This window comes from Pteropus alecto, unplaced genomic scaffold (genome assembly GCF_000325575.1).
Source record: "Pteropus alecto unplaced genomic scaffold, ASM32557v1 scaffold35, whole genome shotgun sequence".
Taxonomy (NCBI): Eukaryota; Metazoa; Chordata; class Mammalia; order Chiroptera; family Pteropodidae; genus Pteropus; species Pteropus alecto.
In genome coordinates, this window is record NW_006437828.1 from 8,088,456 (window position 1) to 8,111,976 (window position 23,521).

The 23,521-nt window shown below is 39.3% G+C and overlaps 1 protein-coding gene and 1 pseudogene across 3 annotated transcripts in view; one reads left to right on the forward strand and one right to left on the reverse strand.

The window, feature by feature from the left end:
* The window catches only part of EPSTI1 (epithelial stromal interaction 1), a 73,752-nt gene that overhangs the window by 5,238 nt on the left and 44,993 nt on the right, over positions 1–23,521 (reverse strand). For 2 of the 3 annotated variants that reach the window (XM_006914983.3, XM_025049010.1), the window contains exons 8-11: positions 20,867–20,899; positions 19,217–19,300; positions 6,373–6,446; positions 1,543–1,642 (exon numbers count right to left, since the gene is read on the reverse strand). In XM_006914983.3, coding sequence (XP_006915045.2) covers positions 1,543–1,642; positions 6,373–6,446; positions 19,217–19,300; positions 20,867–20,899 — 291 coding nt within the window. The remainder of the gene's footprint in view (positions 1–1,542; positions 1,643–6,372; positions 6,447–19,216; positions 19,301–20,866; positions 20,900–23,521) is intronic. The other variant, XM_025049011.1, reaches the window with a different exon arrangement.
* Positions 17,468–17,586, forward strand: LOC112482212 (annotated as a pseudogene).

Here is a 23,521-nt window from a genome sequence, read left to right on the forward strand (position 1 = left end):
GTGGAGGTAGAAGTGGGAGCCAGAAGTTCTCACCTTTCGGTCATACTTCTTTCAAGTAAGGGAAGAGCCAGGAAGCACCTTGGACTTGGAGATGCCTGTCCCACTAAGGACACGTCAGTCATCCTCCCTCACACCACAAGGAAACAATGCTTTTCCCTTTTCAATCTGTGAGGAACCTAATGAAGATTTCTTCGCTCACTGACGTCAGGCCTACCAACGGCCACTGGTGAGCCAGATCTCCTCGTCCTCACTCCCTCAGCAGCAGCCCGTGTGATGTTCATTTGCTCTCGCCCATCATCTCCCCCTCAATCCCAGGTATGCTCTACACCTGGGGAGTGGTTAAGCGGAGGAGAAAACGTGCAGTGTGTTTCCAGTCCTGTCCAAAATCTGAGTTTCAATTGCATTTTACGACTTAAAAATTGCATGAACTTGGACAATGTCTTAAACTCATATAATTTGTAAATTTTAACACGCGATGCCAAAACACTGTATTTAGACTCTTTTCTCTCTCTCGTGTTGTCTCTTTTCTGAATGCCGTAGTAATACACGTGACCATAAATGATGGATGTACAGACACGACCGCTATGCATTCTCTGCAAATTTGCTTACATTCAGTTATCTTCGATATGTATACATTTGTGAAATCTATCTATGAATTTTAACTACTGGATGCATTTTAAGGAAACATGTATGTAAGATTTCTAACAGATTGTCTCCTCGAAAATGATCTTTTGTTTATCAAGTGTTCATTAAAAAGTGCTCTTTTCTTAGAGTTTCCAGGTCAACAAGCACTTGGTTATTTTGCTGTATTTTACCAATTTAAAGATTGCTATCTGCTCCATTTTTTTTTTTGAATAGATACATATGCACTTGGGCTTATAGTTAAGTTGTAAAGCCTACTGTAGTTAGTTTTGATTTTGTACACATTGCAAACCCCACAATCATACACATGCCAAAGATTTGGTGCTGATTCAGTAATATATGGTGCATAAAAACGCATTAAACGCATATTACAAGTTGCAAGGTTTTCTTCACAAAAATCTGTAAGGACGTTTCATTTTTAAAAAGTGCCTTTTGCTGTAGGGTTTTTTAAAAAATCATTTTGCAGTGAAAAATTAAATACTGGTTTCTTTGAAATGCTAGCTTCGCTGAAAAGATGTATTACCGGAGAATGCTTACTATTTTTATAACCATATTTCACTTACAATCTTCCTGAAAGAAAAAAAAATTCACTTGTTTTTGTTGTAAGCCTGGGCCAGGGGTGATAAAAAGCCTTACAGTCCAGGCAGTCACAGGGCAGGTGTCATTTTTTATTGCGACTGGCTGAGCCGAAATGAGGACTTTCTCCCTCTCTCAGAAGCTATTGTGGAATTTACAGTAATCACCCTGGCTGACTGCCCATCGCACAGCTGAACAGCACACCAAAAAAATATTTGGGACAAGGCCATGACATATTTTTTAAAATTCTCATTGGTTTTATTCTTCAACTTTGAAAGAATTTTTTCTTTTCTTTTTTTTTTAAGGGAAAAGGGAAAAACTCACCCAGCCTCTACCACCATTCAGGTTCCAATTGCCTCTGAAGTATTCCAGGCCACCTGGGTCACTTCTGCCTTGGAGTCGGTCCAGAAAAGCATTATTGACCCTTTAAAACAATGAAAGATGCGCGTCAGTGCAAAGCTTGCTGTCGGGCTGAGAGGGTTCTGAGGACCCAACGTGCCGTCCGGCTGACCATGGGGATCGCCTCCTCCCTTCGGCTTAGAAGAAACCTACCAACATTTCTTTTCACATTAACTCTGACATGCTGTTAACAGCCCTTGGCTGGAGCTGGTGCCCGTTCTGGCTCAGGTCGGAGTGGGGGCGGGCCAGTTCTTAACTTCACAGATTTCCTCACCCATCCCACCCATCCCTGAAGCCCATGTCAGCCACGAACCCCAGGGGTGGAGGAAAGAGAGAAGCTTCTGCGAGAACGGAAATGTGAAGAGAAACCAAAAATTGCTCTGAGGCACCGACGTTGCCAGGGAGATGTCGCTCCCACGTGCCAGTCATGTTAAGTAAATCCCGCAAGTGAAAAAAAGAAGGTGGGAAGAACGTATGGGGAAAGCGGAATAGTGGAAGAGGGAGGCCCGAATTTTCAGACGGAATGGGTACGCCTTTCCCTGATGCTCGGTCATACTTGCAGCAACCCATCTCGGAAATTAAGTTTAACACGTAGGAGGTAAGACCACAAAAGAAGGACAGAAAGTGATTGTCATTATGGTCGGAATGAGGCTGAAGTGTAGGGTCATGGTTATCTTCTGTTTCTGGAGCTGGCTACCTGGATGTTCACTCTATAATTCAGGAGTCTAAATATTTGTTTCATGGACTTGGACATGCCCGTCCCGCTAAGGAATGAAAAATTTTAAACGAAAATTTTTTAATTTAAAAAAGTAAATTCCAGGCCGCAGCATGCTCTGAGCTGCCTTGGTATGGCCGAGTAGAGTGAGGGACGTGAAGGCTGGAGAAACAGCGTTGGAACGGTGCCCTCCGGTGCCATCGAGCTACTGAAGAACAAAGCCATTAAGACCGTGAGCTTCTTGGCAGAAACGCGGTGCCTGGTGCGGAGCAGCAACTCAGCACGCGTTCACCGGGGAAGGGTGAGCGGGACCCAGTCATATCAGCCCCCTTTCGGTGATGGAGACTGGCAGATTGTGGTCATGGCAGGTGGCTGTAAGTCAGTGACTGTGGGAGATTTGTGGACTTTGAGGATGATGACTGCTTGGTGGCAAAGTCAGAAGCTGGTGGTTTTTGTTTTGGCTGGTCTGTGCTTGCTCAGTGCTGGCTAAAATGCCAACTGCATGTTGACACAGTTGGATCTCTAGCTCATGGGTTGCTGTTTTCTCAGCAACTTCAAATCCCATCAGACCTTGTTCCATCTTCATTATTAGAAAACTCTTTTTTCCCCCTCACCATAAAATCATCTGAGCGCCATATTCTGGTCAGCCTGGTTCGCTGCAGAGCTTAGTTTGAGTCACCTTTACAGGACCTCTCTGCATGCAAATTGAACGGTACCTTACTTAGCTGGAGATCTGCTTATTAAGGAAGAGAAAGCTGACCCCGCTCCCTCATAAACAACATGACCAGTGGTATTCTGGGCTGTTTATCCAGTCTTTCGGTCGGTGACAAAAATGGACTTTCCCTCAACGTGCCCCATGCTGCCTCGCTTCCGATCACTGGAAGTCCGGGCTCCACCCACTGAAGACCTCCTGAATTCAGCCATTCCTTTCCATGGCCACCGCTCTGGTCCAAATCATGCTTCCTCACCTCGCTTCTGCTTCCACTCCCGCTCTCCATGATCCATTCTCCACGCAACCAGCTGACTTACTCATAAAGGGGTCCTGCCTTCCTACTGCTCAGAACCCTCCCATGACTTCTCATTAGTCTTAGAGTAAAATCGCTGGCTTCTGAAATCTATTTTCTGGCTCCCGCCACCTTTCCTACCTTATTTTGTATTATTCTCTTCCTCACCATCTAAAACCCAATCATCTGGAACTCAAAAAGTCCAAGCTCATTCTCACTGTAGAGCCCCTGCATTTGTTCCTATGCCTGATAATAGAGGACATCCATATGTTTTTGTCCCCCCTGGCTATGATCCTGTGATGTCAGCTCTTCTTTAAAAAATTATCGCCTCCAATCTCTCTCTTAACATTATCCCGCGATGTGGTCCTTACGGTACGTATCACTGTCTGAAATAATCTTGCCGTTAAATTGTTAATTTCTATTTCTTTCCTCCAGGTTGTAATTTCCACATAGTCTGGGATTTCTCTGCCTTGTTTACACCTACTCTCAGCGCCTGGAACAAAGCCTTCGCAGAGTGTGCTCTGATAAGTAAAAGATGAATGAATGAATGAATGAATAAATGAATAATCCAGAAGCATGGGCCCCTCCTCTGCCTGCTTCTGTGACTGCAGCCGCTTCATGAAACCACCGACAGTGTTGAGTGCAGACTGTAAAACTGCTCATTGCCCTCTGCTGTGAATTCACTCAAACTGATGACTTGTGTACATGGGGTGATGCGATTCACTCTTTATCATCAGTTACTAGGAGGACAGCAGAGTGGGGCAAACAGAGATCATGGGTGGCAAGAGAGATTGTTTTTCTCAATTCCTATCAAGAATTCAAAAAGAAGGGAGAAAAAAGTACATTTATATTTTGGTGTACTAGTATTAGAAAGCACATATATTTCATTGCTGTCAAACCAATGCTCTGGATTTTTTTTCCCCTCAAGGTTAATTTGGATAAAAACTATTATTCAAGAATGGTTCACGTTTCAATAAATCAATTCGGTTCATTCCAGTTTTCAGCCTGCAGTCTAGATCCGTTCAAGCCCTTGACCTCCAAGGTCTATTTCTCATCTCTGGAGTTTCAACTTTCTTTTCTTACTAAGTTACACTGGGTCAGGTGCAGGCGCACCAAGCTCAGTCATATAGGATTCATTGAAAACGTTGGGAATCCCACAAGCTTTCTACTGTAAAACTCAGAGTTGAGTTTTGAGATGAGTTTTCAGCTGTGTGAATTTCTAAACAATAGAAAGCACATTGTCTTTTTGACTCCAATGAAATTAATGTCCCTTAAGGAGAAAAGTTAACTTTTGTCCCCGACACACCGACCACACAGCTTGTGTTGTTGCCCTCAGCAGGAGTAGACAAAGCTATTTTATTCATTAAGAGGTTACTGAATGCATATTTTCATATAATAGCATGAGAAAGCTCACTATAAACTCTAACTGCAATATAAACATAAACTTTTTAGGAACTGATTTAGAATATTAAAAAAATGTGTTTAAAGACTTGATCAGTTCTTTCAAAACTGATTACTAAATTATTATCCAGAGAGATTTCGCCACGGATTATATGTATATTTGGATCTACATTTAACTAAAATCGATACAAAGATAAAATATAGTCTAGAAAATAAATAGCCCCACCGATATTTAGGTATTCAGCAGTATGGAAACAAACCTAAAGAATGAGGCTCAAGGTTCCTAGAACAAAAAAGTAATCCTTTCTGCCTGTAATCGAATAATTTGTATTTGTATTGGGTGCCTATTGAAGATCAATTTCTTAGCACTGGGGCCTGTTAATGTGATATATCATTATCTTTAAGATGCGTAAAGCTTACAATCCTCAGAAATCCAGAAAAGTAACTGGCTAGTACGAACCACTGGTGGTATATAGGTATAATGTCGGGTTTATTTATTTATTTACTTTTAATAAAGACCTTTAAAAAGAAAATGAGGGAAAAAAAGCAATAAAAAACTAAATTAATTATGGCTTATTTTACAAAACACAGATAGCAGTAATGGTGTCCCCTCACCCAACAAAATAGTCTCACCAGTATATCAGAGTTTCGATATTTCCTTATGACCAGAGAAGAACGCACGAATTCACATTTGACATTTTTACACTATTTTGATGGGGCTATGGAAGCCGTGCAATATAGTCAAAAGAATATGAGCTCCCATCCACAGCTCGGGGCTCCAGCAGAATGGGAGCTTCCATTTGCACCTTTTAAAGTCTCATGTACACAACGAAAGCACCAGAATTTTAAAAAACACGTTAATGACAGTGGGAAGGTTAAACACATAAAAGAAGCCACTCGGTTTCAAAAGAAGAATTTGCCCCTTTAAATCAGGAGAGACTTTACGTTATATTATTCTCCTGAGACACTCGAGCACACCGCAATAAACTCAAATGACCCAAGTGCCCCTCAGGAAAGTCCTAACCTAATAATGACAGATACGGTGGCTATTAGCACTGTCCCGCCATCGACATGATATTTTACTGGGTACTCAATGTCTGCTATTAGGAATAGGATAGCGAGTACTTACATTATTAAAAAGTCTTTAATGGTTCTATTTTAATATATTTTTTCCCCCTAATGTGTTAGTCAATATGAAACGACTTTATGGCAGTTTTTGTCTGAGCTTTTGTATTCAAGTATGCGCATCCCACCACCTACACAAATCCAATTATTCTGCAGTAGTCTACAGATGGCAAACACCATCTCAAAGGATGAAGGTGCTTCTTTCCATGGGAGGCAAACTCGGTATCACTTAAAGAAACACATAGCTCGTGGGCATGATTCGGTTTCTAGTGTAAATTTATGCCACCTATCCAGAAAAATTGGCTATTGTATGTGTATATACATGTGTGTGTAGCAGTTGTCATCCTCTTAGGTATTATTATACCTTAATAATAAAAGAATCTAAAAGGTAATATAGGTCCTAAGACTGTATTCAATATTACTATAGTGTTTTCTTAAAACATTGCAAAGACTTCATAGGCAATTTCATTGTCTTAACCAAGCATGCTTATTTTTATCAGCCATTTCTACCTCCTGTGTTCAGCCTGCTGGGTTTTGGTTCTTTCTTCCTCCTGCTGCTGGCGCTTCAATTCCAGTAATTCACTCTAGGAACAATAAGTTTTAAAATATGGTTTTAAGTTAACCTGGTTATACAGAAGACACCTAAATCAATGACATAGTTAACTTTGTTGGCGCAATATTTCATTTTTGAAACTTTTACTTAAGTACCATTTCCATGCACGATTATTTTCTTATATAGCTAGGTAGCAAAAATAATTGTGCCTAAATTGTGAGATTAAAAATCAGGTTCGAGATATCAGACCAAGAGGCACAACGTGTGCAGAGAGAAACACAATGTGAGTCAAATTTACCTGTGTCTTAACAAAGAAAAACAAATCAAATTAGTCCCTTAAGGAATGTCACACAATACTATTGCTTAGCCATTTCTCTAGCATTTCTTTCCTAATAAACTCATAGCCACTTACAAATAAACACTGGATTCAATTCTGTAGTGCAATTCCATTAGCGAAAGATTCTCCAGCCTGGAGAATAATCACTCAACCTGTTATTGACTCGTTACTTCTAATATTAATAGAACTTTGAACTCCCAGGAGGAAATACTTTCCTTCAAATAGGAGATCACGTTACTGCAACTGAATCTCTAGCTTCTGACATTCTGATTACCCTCTTGGAAGAGGCAGCTTAACCTCCAAACTCAGTTACTACGTTTATAGTATTAAACCAAAGAACTAGGTACCAGGATTTCTCTAATACTGAACTACCTACATTGAGGCAGACTGAGTTTTAAATTTCATTTCAAAGGCAGCGAAAGGCAGAAAGAAAAAAGACTGATAAATTTGACTGAATAAAAATCCAAAGCTTCCAGTGGGAAAAGAATATCATAAACAAATTAAAATAATTAAATTGTTATGCCACATATAGGCTGATTCATTCATTCATTCATCCATTCATTCAAAATAACCTTAGTGCTCATTATGAATAAAGGCTTGGAATTATGTGATGGAGATACATTAGTGAATAAGACAGATCATATCCTTGCTCCTTCAGAGTTTATATCGTAGAATAAAGGAAATCACAAATTAGTGAAAGAAACATTCAATGGTCATGCTATGCAGAGGATTAAACATGCTGATATGAGGCTCAGTTACTATTTTAGATAGAGTCTCAAGGAAGGCCTGAGGAGGGTCTGAAGACTTCATGTAAACCAATAAGAGAAAAACCACCACCAGACAGAAAAACAGCCAAAGGATAATAAGACGCGGTTCACAGATAAACTACGTATTACCTATAAATTCAAAATGGCCACCATCTTCACACACAATCAAAGAAATATAAATGGAAACAATGAGATAAAAAAATTTCCCCCTAGCCTATGGACAAAAAGTAGAAAAGTCTGACAGACCATCAGGTACATTCAAGCACTTTGGGGGAGTGTCTAAGTTAGTGAAGATTAATTTAGTTTTTGGAGGACGAGTTAACAATAAGCTCAACATGTAAAAAGTAGACATCTTTTGCACAAGTGTTCAAAGATGTTTAAATGACAGTCACAGTCATATTACGGAAACGGTAAAAGTTCAAGAGAAAGGCATAACGCTCATTAATAAGGAACTGGCGTGATGACTTAGAGCATCTGCACAGTGGAATACTATGCGACAGTCACAGAGAATGAGGCAGGTGCGGGAGGGGAGAGGTGGCAATGGGGACAGCTCTTAAGATACATTAAATGATAACAGGTCCAGGGCAGTGTTCCTAGGACTGCTCCATGTAGACAGAAAAAATACACTTACATCCATTTCAATTTTTACAGGCTGGTGTACATCACGTTTAAAGCATTTTTAAGGAAAAACACACACTAAAAAATGAACTGTAATTACTACTGGGGAGACACACGTGGAGGGTAGATGGGCAGGGTAGGAAGTCTAAACACATATTTAGTATTTTAACTTTTGAACCATATGAATGAATATATTACTTCCTCATACTATTTCTGTGTGGGAGACCATTTCCATTTCCTTACGCTTTCTTTTGTTGAAAGAAAAAAGTTTTTAATACTTGAAAACATAAAAGAGCGAAAGACTTCATTATGATGCCAAGAACTGTCAGGGAGGAAAAAAGAGGATGGGAAGAGAGAAATATGCAGCATCCCACTCCAAAGGCAAAGATCAGGAGAAAACCCAGATCAGCGAAACCTGGGGGTGGGAAGCCAATGAGGCCTCGCCACGCGAGAACAGCGCTCCAGATGGCAGAAGGGGAGGCTCTGCGCTCAGGGTTATTATTCTATAACTAGCCAAACATATTTACTAGGGAGAAGCTGGTGTTCCTTCAGTATCACGAAAGATAATTAATTTGAACTGCTGAACTGACAGCCACTGAGGAGGCATCCAGACGCCTTCTAAGCATATCTTGGTTCATTTGCTGGGTTCGCACACAGAAGCGCACTGCCTAGGTGGATGGATACAAAATAAGTCATCTCTGTTCCAAGACTGAGCTTTAGACATTAAGAAAATCAAAATAGTCTAAGCAGGAGGGACGTGACGCAAGTATCTAAGACACCGTTAAGTTCTTTCTCACTCAACACATATGTGTTAAGCACCAATCATTGTGCAGACACCTGGAATCAAGCTAAAGGTACAGATGCGCACAGACACGGCTCTTGGATTCAAGCTAAAGGTACAGATGCGCACAGACACGGCTCCGCCCTGAAGGAAATCACGGTCGAATGAGGCAGACAGACCCAGAAACAACCGTGATACACAGCAGAAGGAAATGCGTGGCTGACACAATTTCAAGCACCACGTATGAAGTGGGAATAGGAAGGAAGGAATACAAGCAAGAGAAAAAAGGATGAAATGTTTCTCGGTGTTTAATATTTCAAGTGCGTCCTCGAAGGCTTCCAGAAAAAGTAGGCTGTGTCTTCTCTCTGCTCCGCACAACTTGCATTCAGACAGAACTCCATGCAGAGGGCGTGCTTAAGTAATGTGGTCACCAGGTCATCTGGGAGATGCCAAGAGCAGAACTTCCCTAAACATTGGCCAAGTGGTGTATGGTAAATGAGGTCAACGCTGCAAAGGTGCCACCGGCCGTAGGGGCTCTGAGAGGGCCGCTCTCCCCGGGGGTAGGGGCTGCTCTGCTGGGCAGCTGCAGGTGGAGACCAAGAGACAGTGCTGGGGGGGCCCAAGCTGCCGCTGGAAGCAAAGGGTCACTGCTTCCTGCTGGAGGTTGTAGAAATCACTTCTGTGGTCTCATTTACCGAAAGGTCAACTATACAACAGACAGATGTGTCCAAGGCTGGATGCCTGAGAAACTGGATGAGGCTGCAGTAAAAGCCGCGCTCCGAAGCAGGGCGGTGTTGGAATATCAGAAGACGAGGGTAGACTCATTTTAAAATGATGTCTGAATCCCAGTGGGGCGTGTCCCGACGTGGTTCAGCGTGACCACTTTATGTTAGCGTTCAAGTGCCATCACGGGGCAGGACGAACTCCTCCCAGGAGAACACGTCCTCTCAACTCAACGAGCGGAAGAGGACAGTGGAAGCAGAAGCATTAATGCCATGAGAGTTAAAGAACCCCTTCTTTTTAATGTTTTTTTTTAAGACAGGAGAGTTTTGGAGGGAGGGGTGATAGTCTAGAGAAGTCCTGGTTCCAGGGTTCCCCACAGTAAGGACAAAAAAGGCCTTGGCTATGAGAAAAAGTAGAAGCTACCCCCCAAAATTGAGAAGACTGACCAAATCCGAGGAAGTAAATACTAATGGGTAAAGTAGGGGAGTCCAAAATAGCATCAATGATGTGTACTTCCCTCTCCTGTTATTAGTTCTGTTATTTTAATACACAGGGTAACAAACTTCCAGCCACAATAACCACCGAATCACACAGATCTCTGTATACCACCCAGAAATATTTCCTTATCGACTTTCTCCTTTTAGAAAACATGTTTTTCCTCATCTAAGTCATTCATTGTGGAAAGTATATAAAGCATAGAAACTATAGAAGAAAACATAATAAAAACTCTCCACCCACAGATAAGCTCCTTTAACATGTCGGTATATTTCCCTCATTTCTTGATTTATACACGTAGACTATAATGTCTTATCATCACTTCAGGTCACATTTCCAGGCCTAACACGTGCCTGGCATGAGGATACCCCCTCCTTCTGCTTTCTCTCATGTAACCCTAGAGGCGGAGCCATGAGGTGAATAGCATCACTATCACACAGAGCAGACGAGGCGTATAGAGATGAAATACTGTGCACAAAGTACAAGAAGAGGTAGGTTTCAAAACTTGCCCAGACTATTTATAATCTTTAGCTTTGCATCTTCGCATGGGCGAGCATATTCCCATGTCATCCAAACATGGCAGTCATTCCTGTACAATATTCCAAACTCGAAAATCTTCAAATCCTTTATTGCTGACCAAATCGTTTCAAACTTTCCATTAATATTATTTTAAAAATAAACAATCTCGTACATACCCCTATCTTGTGTGCATTCCTGGTTATTTCTTCAGACTGAGCATACATCTTTGAGCTCTAATACTTTTTCTTTTAGGAAACTCATCAGAATTAGTTTTTTGCCAGAGTTCTTTAGTTCATCTCTCACCAGCAGCAATACGAGAGAGATTGAAGTATTTTTTGATAACTAATCGTTTAAGTTCTCTTCGCCCCAGCAAACACACAAATTATTATCCATATTTTCTAAAGCCTCTTGTTTAATTTCATGATTATCCTCTCGGTTGAAATGTGGAGTTTTTCAAACTACCTCAAATTACGTTGAAATTTTCATTAGAATTGCATTAAACTCATGAATTAATTTGGATAGAACTGTAGTTATTACAATATTGAATTTTACCACTCAACTCAGGTGTGTCATCCATCTCTACGTTATTCAAATCGACACTTATGGATCACAGGATGGTTTAAGGTTTTTTTTTTTAAATTCTTTTTAGGAATTCAGCAATTTTTTACATAGCCACTTATTGGTGAGATCTTTTAATCTCATATTTTCTAATTAATTTTGCTGCTATGTGAAAAGTTGATTTTTGTACACACGTTTTATAACTAACTCTCACTTATTTCACTCTATTTGTTCTAATCATTTTTCAGTTAATTCTCTTGGATTGCACAGGCAACTTGCTCTCATCCATAAATAACTACTTGTTTCCAGTCATTAAAAATGCTCCTTTTTAATTTTTGTCTTAGCGAGTGGCTAAAACAATTCCATGTTATAGTAAGAGATTTTTTTTTTAACTGGAATGAATTCCTCATGAAATACCTTTGAGAGGCACTAGATTAGAATTTTCAGAATAATACTGCTTGATGGTAGGGTGGTGGGTATCCTTATGTTGTGCCCTACTGTAGTGGTTCACCACTGACTGTGCTATTGGTTATTGGTTTGGAAGGCAACATGAACGCTAAGAAAAATTTTTATATCACATTCACTATAGTTATTTTTAATTGATAGTAGAGGTAAAACATACACTTTGTTTTACAACTAAAGATGCGTTCAAATGCTTTTTCTTTCATGACTTATCCTATTGCAGTTACAAGATATAAAAAGTTATAACATATGGCTAGTGATCTTTGCATTCCTAAAATAAATCTTACGTGACCACGATAAATTATTTAAGAGAAAACCCCCATTAACTAGAAATTTCCTTTCAGATGTTGATCTCTGTAAGTTTCTGTGTGTGTGTGTGCACGCGCTCTCTTTATCAGTTTGTGACATCGTGGGAATGGTAGTTAAATAATATAAATTCTACATTAATGTATCTTTTTCCTTACTATGAAACAATTTGTAAAGTACAGGAAAAAAATCTGTTCCTTGTAAATTCCAATTAACTTGCTTATAAAATCATCCCAGTTTAGCTTGTTAGGGGGAAGTAATTCTCAGAAAACTTTAGAAATCACTTGCATTTTCATTTGTCTTTATGTATTTTAATTCTTTGAGTTATTTTAGAGAACTATATTTTTCTATAAAATCACTTAATCTACATATTCAATTATTAACACAGTATATCTATAGTAATATAAACTTAATCTTTTCTAAATCTATAGTTCTAGTCTCTCATTTCTAATGTTGTATATTTGCATCTTTACTAATCTCTTATTGATCAGACTTGCCAAGATTTGCTCATTTTGTTGACCTTATCAAAGAACAAGCTGTCAGATGTTTATAACAGCTGTTTCTTGAAGTTTGTTATTAATTTCTGTTCTTATCTTAATTACTTCCTTCAGTATCCATTTATTGTTCCTGTTCTAAATTCTTGAATGGGGTCCTTAATTCATTTCTTTTTTTTTAGTACTGATTGGATTTAAAGTTATGATCTTGCCGAGTACAAGGTCTCAAGAGAACAGCTTTGCGTGCGTTCTTCACAAAGTACTCTCGCCATAATTTGTTAGGTGTTCTATAATAATTTTCTCTGTCTCCCAATAATTAAAATATTTTGTTTTTATTTTTTGGTTCAGTTTTTATGTGGAAAACCAAGATTTTTCCTATAGTAGAGTGAGCCACAGGCACCAATATTCTTCAAGTACATTTTTGGTGAGATCTTTTAATCTCATATTTTCTAATTAATTTTGCTGCTATGTGAAAAGTTGATTTTTGTACACACGTTTTATAACTAACTCTCACTTATTTCACTCTATTTGTTCTAATCATTTTTCAGTTAATTCTCTTGGATTGCACAGGCAACTTGCTCTCATCCATAAATAACTACTTGTTTCCAGTCATTAAAAATGCTCCTTTTTAATTTTTGTCTTAGCGAGTGGCTAAAACAATTCCATGTTATAGTAAGAGATTTTTTTTTAACTGGAATGAATTCCTCATGAAATACCTTTGAGAGGCACTAGATTAGAATTTTCAGAATAATACTGCTTGATGGTAGGGTGGTGGGTATCCTTATGTTGTGCCCTACTGTAGTGGTTCACCACTGACTGTGCTATTGGTTATTGGTTTGGAAGGCAACATGAACGCTAAGAAAAATTTTTATATCACATTCACTATAGTTATTTTTAATTGATAGTAGAGGTAAAACATACACTTTGTTTTACAACTAAAGATGCGTTCAAATGCTTTTTCTTTCATGACTTATCCTATTGCAGTTACAAGATATAAAAAGTTATAACATATGGCTAGTGATCTTTGCATTCCTAAAATAAATCTTACGTGACCACGATAAATTATTTAAGAGAAAACCCCCATTAACTAGAAATTTCCTTTCAGATGTTGATCTCTGTAAGTTTCTGTGTGTGTGTGTGCACGCGCTCTCTTTATCAGTTTGTGACATCGTGGGAATGGTAGTTAAATAATATAAATTCTACATTAATGTATCTTTTTCCTTACTATGAAACAATTTGTAAAGTACAGGAAAAAAATCTGTTCCTTGTAAATTCCAATTAACTTGCTTATAAAATCATCCCAGTTTAGCTTGTTAGGGGGAAGTAATTCTCAGAAAACTTTAGAAATCACTTGCATTTTCATTTGTCTTTATGTATTTTAATTCTTTGAGTTATTTTAGAGAACTATATTTTTCTATAAAATCACTTAATCTACATATTCAATTATTAACACAGTATATCTATAGTAATATAAACTTAATCTTTTCTAAATCTATAGTTCTAGTCTCTCATTTCTAATGTTGTATATTTGCATCTTTACTAATCTCTTATTGATCAGACTTGCCAAGATTTGCTCATTTTGTTGACCTTATCAAAGAACAAGCTGTCAGATGTTTATAACAGCTGTTTCTTGAAGTTTGTTATTAATTTCTGTTCTTATCTTAATTACTTCCTTCAGTATCCATTTATTGTTCCTGTTCTAAATTCTTGAATGGGGTCCTTAATTCATTTCTTTTTTTTTAGTACTGATTGGATTTAAAGTTATGATCTTGCCGAGTACAAGGTCTCAAGAGAACAGCTTTGCGTGCGTTCTTCACAAAGTACTCTCGCCATAATTTGTTAGGTGTTCTATAATAATTTTCTCTGTCTCCCAATAATTAAAATATTTTGTTTTTATTTTTTGGTCTGTCTTCACTTTCCAAATGACTATGTCAAATCAATAACCGTGCAAAAATCAGTAAGTGCGATCAGCCTATTGGAAGAAACTTTTTTAATTCCTAAAAGGTAGAAAGGAGAGTGAATAAAGTGTACGGAGAAACAAATGTACCAGGAAAACTGATGAGGTAGCGGTGCTTCCGACGGAGCTCCAGCAGGGAAGACTGAGGCGGTGATTAAGATGGAGAACTGCATTGAGAGGCAGTGGGCTCTTTACCTCCACACTGGTATGACTCCTAGGCAGCACTGACATGGCCCACAGGGTAAACAGTGAATGGAGGAGGGGCAACTGAGATCACAGAAGCAGGACAATGTCCCGGGTACTCACTGACTACATGAGAATAAGAGGTTTTCTATCAGAAGAGCTCTTGTGTCCCGACTTAGCAGCATCCCCAAAGAAACATGACACGATAACCAAGAATCACCAAACAATTGGGAAAGAAGACCATGGGAGATAAAACTTAAAAATGGAAAGGAAAAACTACTGTTAAAACAGTAAATGGAAGATGTTAATGTTCGTATAATTGTCATCAGTGAAGAAATCGGTAAGAATATTACACTTATAAAGCAGAATGTTGCTATGAAAAAGCAAATCGGCCACCTTGGTAAATGAAGAAATTCAATACATGTGCCAAATAAACAGAATAAAAACTTACAAAATAATTTAGTAAGCAGGAGGATCTACATGTTTCTCCCAGAATGCAATGAAAAAGGCCAAAGAGACAGGAAGCAGAACAAAAACGATTAAGAGATATAGAGAACAGATCTAGAATTTCCAAAATCTATTTACTACCTATCGCAGAAGTGGAGAAAAGAGACAACGTAGAGGATGAACTGTAAAAGGGAAACGGAAATTGACCTGAGCTGTAGTGAGACACATATTTTGAGATTAAGTAGGCCAACCCAAGGTCAGACAAAATGAAAAAAAAAAAAAAATCAGTGAAATTTAATATCATGGGAAGGAGAGGAGAGAGAGAAGAGAGAAGAAAATAAATGAAATGGAAAAAGTTTAAGGAGTCACGAAATAAAGAGCAGGAAACAAGAAAACGTGATTAAAAAGTGAATTATGTAGCAAGAACACGTGCAAATACAATAAATCAGACTATATAAAGTTTACCTATTAAAAGAGATTGCAAAATGGGGTAAAAGAAAAACCAGCCATTTTTATCTTGTCCCTAGAAATCTAATTTAAGCCAAGTGACACAGAGAGGCTAAAGTTAAGTGATGGGGGAAAAAATTGCCACATAAATTCTAACAAAATAGCAGGCAGAGAAAATGTCAGAAGCAGACAAAAAAAGACAAAAAAGAAATTAAGCTGAAAATCTCTAAATGGGAAGAGTGGTACATTTCGTATGGATAAAATTTTGAACTGAAAGGGCAAATTTCGCTAAGTCTCATTGGTTGGAACTACTTTCGGAATCCATGGCTGAACCAATCACAGTCAAGGAGAATGGAATTCCCCTGAACTGTTGGACCATTTGAGATGGGATCTCTGGGACAGGAGTGGTGTCTGCCTTCTCTGAAAGATAAGCCATGCTAAGCAAGATGAATACCTGAACAAAAAATTAGGGTTTTAGGAAAGAGGTAGGCATTCAACAATATTTTATACACCACTCTGAAGTTAACACAACACACAATTTCTTCTGCAGCGCTCCGACAAAGTGATTAATCACTGTAAAATAAAAAGTACAATATTTATTCATCTTTTAATTGTCTGTCTCCTCCATTAAAAAGTAAACATTGGGAGGGCAGAAAACTTGTTTACCCTGTTCTTAATTGAAGCTCCAGCATCTTGCACAAGGCTCAGCATGTAATAGGAGCTCAGTATATCTTCGTTGATTGATCGAATGAATGAATGAATGAATGAATGAATCCAGAAATAGGTTGTTCTTTGTACAGTCAGAATAATGCAGTAAATAGAGGCCAGAAAAGGAAAGCTTTAAAGTGGCATTAAACACTGTTACAGAAAGACAGGGATTCCAAAAAAGTCCACTGAATTGCATGTTCAGAAGGAGTTTTACCTTTAGAGAGCAGTTTCAGGAAGAGCATTTATGATTATAAACCAGAGCATAAGGGATTAAAGAAGAACTGGGTAATAAAAATATGATTACAGTAAGATTACCTTTGTATTTTTTATATATATATTTAGTACAAGCAGAAAAGCTGATACCTCTGAAGATAACAGAATCAAGGAAGGGGCTAGTTGGTTTGTTTATTTTAGAACGACAAGAGTGAGCATATCTCTTGACAAAGTACAAGCAGCATTCAATGCCGAAGAATATATTGAAGGAAAGAAAAGGGAATTATAAATATATTTCTGAGAGGGAATTGAATCAAACGTAAATTTAAGGAAGAACCTATTGTCCCCAGAGACCAGAGTAGTGAAAGAATGGGAAAGTCAGAGACAGAGAGAGCAAAATAAACGTGCTGTCATCTCAATGACGTATTTACAAGTTGCTCCATAGCAGTCACTCAGTAAAGACTTGTTGAATGAAGGGAATGAATAAGCACACGAATAGACTCAACGATATGGGTGTGTGTTTTCTGTATCTTTACAGACATGACCATTCTTGTTTTCTTACACTAAGCCCTGGAAGTGATAAGGAATGACAGATTCTACCCAGCCAGGAACGTCTTCAGTGGACATTTTCTAACAGACCGAACAAAATTCTGATAAATGCCCTTATGTATTCTACTGTCAATGAAATCCCTAATGATGAAATTATCTGTATGCTAACATTATTCATTTTACTGAAAGTAAAGGGAAATAATTTATGTAAAAGAAAAATATGTTTAATCAATAACCAGAAAAGATGTATGTATCAATATTTGTCTAGCTCCAGAAGAAAAACAAGATTGAGAAATAACTTAATTTTCACTGTTTAAAATAACTGCTCAACCTGAAAATTAAATCTCCGATCTGATTTTCTAATCTGTTGAGCATTCTCTTTGGGAAATGTTCTACTTTTAATGGTTTTCGCATTCCAAATATATACACCAAACTTCATTAAACACTATTTAAAACTCACTAGAGGTTACTTTAAAATAAATCATATCATCCACGGCCATGCTATCCTGAACAAGCCCGATACCTTCTGATCTCGGAAGCTAAGCAGGGTCGGGCCTGGTCAGTACTTGGATGGGAGACCACCTAGGAAGACCAGGCGCCATAGGTGTAAAAAATAAAAAAATAAGGGATTGTAAGTTGACAAGGTCCTTGCAATCTGTGAGGTCAACCAAGGGTTGCCTCGCCTAAAAAAAAAACAATAACAAATAAAATGAAAGAAATCATATCTACACTGATTCACGACACTCTCCTCAGTATCTACATACCTCAGGACTCGGTATTAAGTTAAAAGATCATAGATTAACACTTTCATGTTAACATTTGACAGACATTATTGAAAATACAACAGACGAGTATATATACCAGATTTAGTTTCTAATTGCTAATTACTAGAATATTACTATAAACATTGCTTATTTAACTGTGGATTTCAACATGAGGTCTTTGTCAAAAGAAAAAGATTTAAAAATATGTATAAATACCAAGGGATAAAAATGTTTCATGACTTCTTCACCGCTGATGTAGTAGCTTAATAAGTAAATTTACAATTTATTCTTTCAATGATTTAACTACTACTACCTACTGTGCACAAAACAGCTTAGTTACATGGTCACTTATACTGTATGGCGGGCGAAACTATGAACAAGGTAGGGTTGAGCACTGTTGGAAGGAGGATAGCTCTCGAAAGGGTCAAACAATAGCAACAGCAATTATTATATATAGTCCATTCCATAATGTGATTTTCACACACACAATGCTGTCATGAGTTACCTTGGGCGGCAAAGACATACGGATAAAAACAAATTCAATCAAATCAAGGAAATGAAAATTGGAGTCAGAATTCAATTTGTTTAATTGAAGAAACAGATTTAAGAGGTATCCTGGGAGAAATAACAGCTCTGTCAACCGCCAATATGGCAAGAAGAAAATTTGGAAAATAAGAAATGTGGGGAAGATAATGATTATCTCCAAATAGCTGAATACATTATTTTGCTTTTTGAAAGGACCTGGAATGAAGTGGCACCTTGGAGGTGACCACTGGTCTTCCTCACCATTCTGATGCCAAGCTGAGTTCTTCTGGCCCTGGCTCAGCCTATATATCAAAGGCATGCATGACCATCAAGTCAAAATGCTGAATGTTTTCAGTTGCCATGACAGAAATTTTATATTCTCATGTGGATTACCCTTTCGAGCAATCTTCTTAGGAGGTTCTGCATTCATTGCACCAATTTCTATTGCCCAAAAATTTTGGAAAGCCTCACATATTTTTATTCACGTGTAGAGAATCTTTTATGTTTTATTATACGTGTATTTTTTAGGTGAATATTTAAGCCGGTTTCACAAATATGTACACCCACTTTGTTCGTTATGCATTGTAGTATTCTCTGGACACTATTTGTAATTTCGTATATCTTTGGCTTAAAAATGGCAGTGACGTTGGTTATGTTTTATAGAAGATAAGGTCACAAATGTTCTAGCATCTCGGTGAACTGCTGGCGCCAGCGACAGCAGACACACTGTAGCCCCCTATGAGGCAAAGCGCCGCGAGCGTTTCTGCCAGAGTCAGCCATCACCACGCTCTTAAAACACACCTGCAGCTTATGTTTGATTTTTAATGTTTGTGTTATTTTTTCAGGATTTTCATGTATGTAAATATTTCTGTTCAGAAACCTTTCAAAATGATCCAGTACCACAAGTAAATAATTAGCAAGGACTAATAGAGATGGTCTCACGAATACCTTCTGATGCTGTTCCTCCTTCATCTTTTGCAATTTTCGATTTTCTTCTTCCCTTAGAGAATCCCTATAAGCCTGGCTTCTGGCCTGTAAAAGCATAAGGAAAAAAAAATTCATTGGACAAGGCATCACCACAATATACTGGTCTGCCTACCATGGGTCTGGTTTGAATAATTCAACCTCTGTGTGTCCTAAGCATACAGTAAATTCTCCATTCACACTTGCTTATTGAATGATTTATGCATAGGTCTGAAGAAGCCCCTTGGGGCATTTGATAAAGGCCAACATAAGAGCATTTTAAAGGATAATCTAAATGTTTGTTTAACTAAGCTTTAAAATATCCCCTCGGAGGTAGTCGCCATAGTACATTCTTTCTAACGAGAAGGATTTGAAATAGAGAAAAGTTAAATATTTTTCAAGAATATTCCAACTAGCTGATCAGTCAGTGTCAGAGACAAGCAATAGGGACACTGACTTTAGAAGCTCTGACCTGTCTGCTGCTCCCTAATGGTGTTCTATTATATCGCCTGTCAGCCGGTGATTGATGCCACATGACTCCAGAGACGCATTTCTTTCTAAGTCTTTGCATCTCTAACCTGTCTCTGAGGCTCCTTTTTTTTCTGAGTGGGAAAACAAGACCTGTTTAGAAGCACAGGAGTCACCATTTCTGCCTGATTAGGACCAGGACCTCAAGGGGGAGTCTCAGGAGATCCAGCACACACAGTAGGGTTACTTTCGTCTCCTGACACACCCTGTCGCCATGGCACACGCTATATTCTGGAATTTATGAGATTCCAAGTAGTCTGTCTGTTCATTTGTCATATCCTCTCTCTGTTTCTCACATTGATTTGTAGCCCAAGCTCTGTACGGCTGAGAGCCCAGCCTGATAAGCTAATGTGAGGAAATTCCATTTTTCTCATAAAACTACCAGCAGCATCATGGCAGCAGGTTGCATATTTCAGACCTAGTTCTTTGGACTAATAATCCATAAAGCTTATGTAGGCTGGTCCCCGCCTTTTCTCTTACTATAATTTTTCTCAAGCACTTCTTAATTCATTCTCCCATTTCTGTCACCGTAAAACCCATATTCCATCAAATAATAAAAAGCGCTTGCCAGAAAGAGACTGTATCGTCTGTGGCACTAATTAGAATAGTGGGGCTCAGATGCGTTCAGAAAGCCAGTAGGTGTTGGATCTCACTACATTAGACAGGCAAACGCATCCTATGGCTTTTTCTTAGCTACACCTTGGACACAGAGAGGACTGTGATAAGACAGAAGCTGGGGAGCGGTTCTCCAACGACTCCTTTTTCTTAGCGAAGGCTCGTTTTCATCACAGCTACCCCACATAAAACTGAAAAGGGAGTAAGGGAGCAAGGGAGCACGCCTTCTGTTCAAGAGATTAAAAGGAGTAAAGTCCTTAGTGAAATCAGGTCTGATAACTTGAGTAAGGAACCGAAATCTATGTGCATACCTTCCTTTTAAACTTAACCACTTGTTCTTTGAGCAGAATATGGGTCCTAGTTTATGATAAAAAAAAAAAAAAATAGTTAGACACGTGACGTGTCGTTTAGAAGGCCACAGAAACTGGAAAGTCACGTGGCCCCTTAGCTATGAAGACTTCGAAGTGACTTGCAGTCCTAAGACGTGCTTACCCAGCTGTGATCCCGGGGCAGGGTGGGAAGTCTCTGTTCAAAAAAAGGAGAGAGGAAAGCTTTCGGTCACTCCTTTCCTTGGTTCTAAATCTCAGAAATTTCTATGTCATTGTATTCACGTAATTTCTCTATCGTTAAATGCGAATTTAATATTCATACTAAATTTTGTCATCCGGCTTAAAATACACACTTTTACTCCTCCTCTCCCAGAAGCTATGCTTATAATATTTTCATTGAATAAACAACATTTAAGCCTCCTACGTGCAAGCTCTGTGCTGAGACGTGACCCCAGACCTCAGGTGCTCACAGCTTAGAGCGGACGTCAGACAGGAGGATCACGATTACGGCACAGCATGACAGGTACTGTGTTAACGGACACTACAAACAGCATTGAATTAAACTGGGTCAAGGACACCTTCTCAAAGTGGGTAATACTAAGTGCTAAAGAGTCAGTAATACTGTGTTTTAAAGAGTCAGTACGAATCAGACTACGTAGGGAGAAAGGCATTTGAACGAATGAAAAATAGCTTTACATTGGTTTGCCGTACCAAAGCGTCACTGTCTGGGTGGCTTCAGTGACAGAAATTGGTTGTCTCACAATTTTGGAGGCTGGAAGTCCAAAATCAAGGGATCTGCAGGCTTGGTGCCTTCCGAGGGCCGTGAGGGAAGGACCTAGCTGTCCCCCTTGGCTTGCAGATGGCTGTCTTCTCCTCCCGTCTCTTGACGTCATCTTTTCTCTATACCTGTCTGTCTCTGTGTCCAAACTTCCCTTTGTGTGAGGACGCCTTTCCTATTAGAGCCCACCCTGATGACCTCGTTTTAACTTTATTACCTCTACAGACCCAATCTCCAATATGTAAGATCACATTTTGAAGTACTGGAGGTTGGAACCACAACATAGACATTTTTTTGGGGTGGGAGGGAGGGACACAATTCCAACCACGATAAGCATTAAGTTTCCATTTCCACATATGAAATAAAAATATCTGTGTCCCATCCTTCTCTCGAAAATTACCCTAAGCAGAGGAGGAAATGAAACAAATAAACTCTACCTTCAAAAACCAAGAGATATTTGTATTCTCAGACAAAAAAAGCATCTGTGAAGAAACAGTAAGTGACTTCGAGAGGGAAATAGGAAACTTGACTGACTAGCAGGGGAGGGAGGATCACTCGGATCGATTTGAGAGCCCAAGAGACAGTTGCAGAAGTGACCGTGGAAGACAGATGGGTGACAGGAAGGTGCCTCTGCCTGCTCCTACCCCAAAAAATGCAGGCGCTAATTCTCTCAAGCCTGACAGCAAATCAAAAGTGTATTCTCTGCATCCACTACCCCAGGCACTGGGACGGAAGGCAGCAGCGGTCAAAGCCCAGGCTGAGGATGAAAGGGTCATGCAGAAGCCTGCACGCTGAGCAGCGAGCCGCCGGGCCCTCTTCCTCTTCCTGGCGGTTTCCTTATGCTGTCTGCGTGGTTCCTCTGAGAGGCAGAAGCTGATATTTCATCCATGAAACAAGAACAGATAGCTGTTTTTAAACAGCGATGGAGGTAAAAGAAGCTCTTGGCAATTAAAAATATCTCCCCAACCTCTACAAAAAATAAATAAATAAATAAAATATTTAGAAGATAAATTCAAGGAAATATGTGTGAAGTAACGGAGGAAAATACGTGTGTGTGTGTATATATATATATATATACACACATATGTGTATACACACACGCCCGCGCGCGAGCGCACACACACACACATTCCCAGTTCCTGGCACAGAGAGAATCTTTGTAATTTCCTAAGTGATAAGAGCACTAGGAACATCTCCCGTTCTACCGAGGTGACCCAGGGTGGGCTCCTGCGGGAGGCTGGTCACCTGGAAGACCCAGCCATGAGCAGAAGCTTGGAATTTTCAGTCCGACCCCACCCCGTCCTCCAGAGAGGGAAGAGAGGCTGGGGGTGGAGGTAATGACTGGTCAGGCCTATCTGGGGAAGCCTCTATAAGAACCCCAAAAGTATAGAGGTTCAGGGAATTTCCAAAGAGGTGAACGCATCCATACTCCAGGAGGGCGGCGCACCCCAACTCTACGGGGACAGAAGCTCCCGCACTCAGGACTCTCCCAGACCTCGCCCTGTGAACCTCTTCATCTCGCTGTTCATCTTGTCCTTTATCGTACCCTTTAATAAACTGATCGATGGAAGTGTTACCCCGACTTCTGTAAGCGGCTGTGGCAAGTTAATCAAACCCAAGGAGAGGGACATGGAAACTCCAGTTTGTAGCCACGTGGGACAGAACTCGTGAGCGACCTGAGGACCTACTTCTTGAGATTGTCATCAAAAGTGGGGGGCGGTCTCATGGGACTGAGCCCTTAACCTGTGGGAAGTGACACTCTCTCCAGGCAGATTGAGTTAAATTGTAAAACACCTAGCTGCTGTCACAGAATCGCTCAATGTGGGAACCCCCATATCTGGTGTCAGCAGTGGTGTGAGAGTTAAGAAGAGGCTCGGGAGGAAAAGGACTGGGTTTTGTTTTGTATTTTTTTTTTTTTTTCTAACTCAATATGTAGGAAGAAGGAGAAAGAAGTAGTAGTCAAAGATAAATTAGAGGAGAAAAACATTTTTTGACAAACATGTTAGAGGATAAATCCAGGAAGCCTAGGGCTTGAATAAT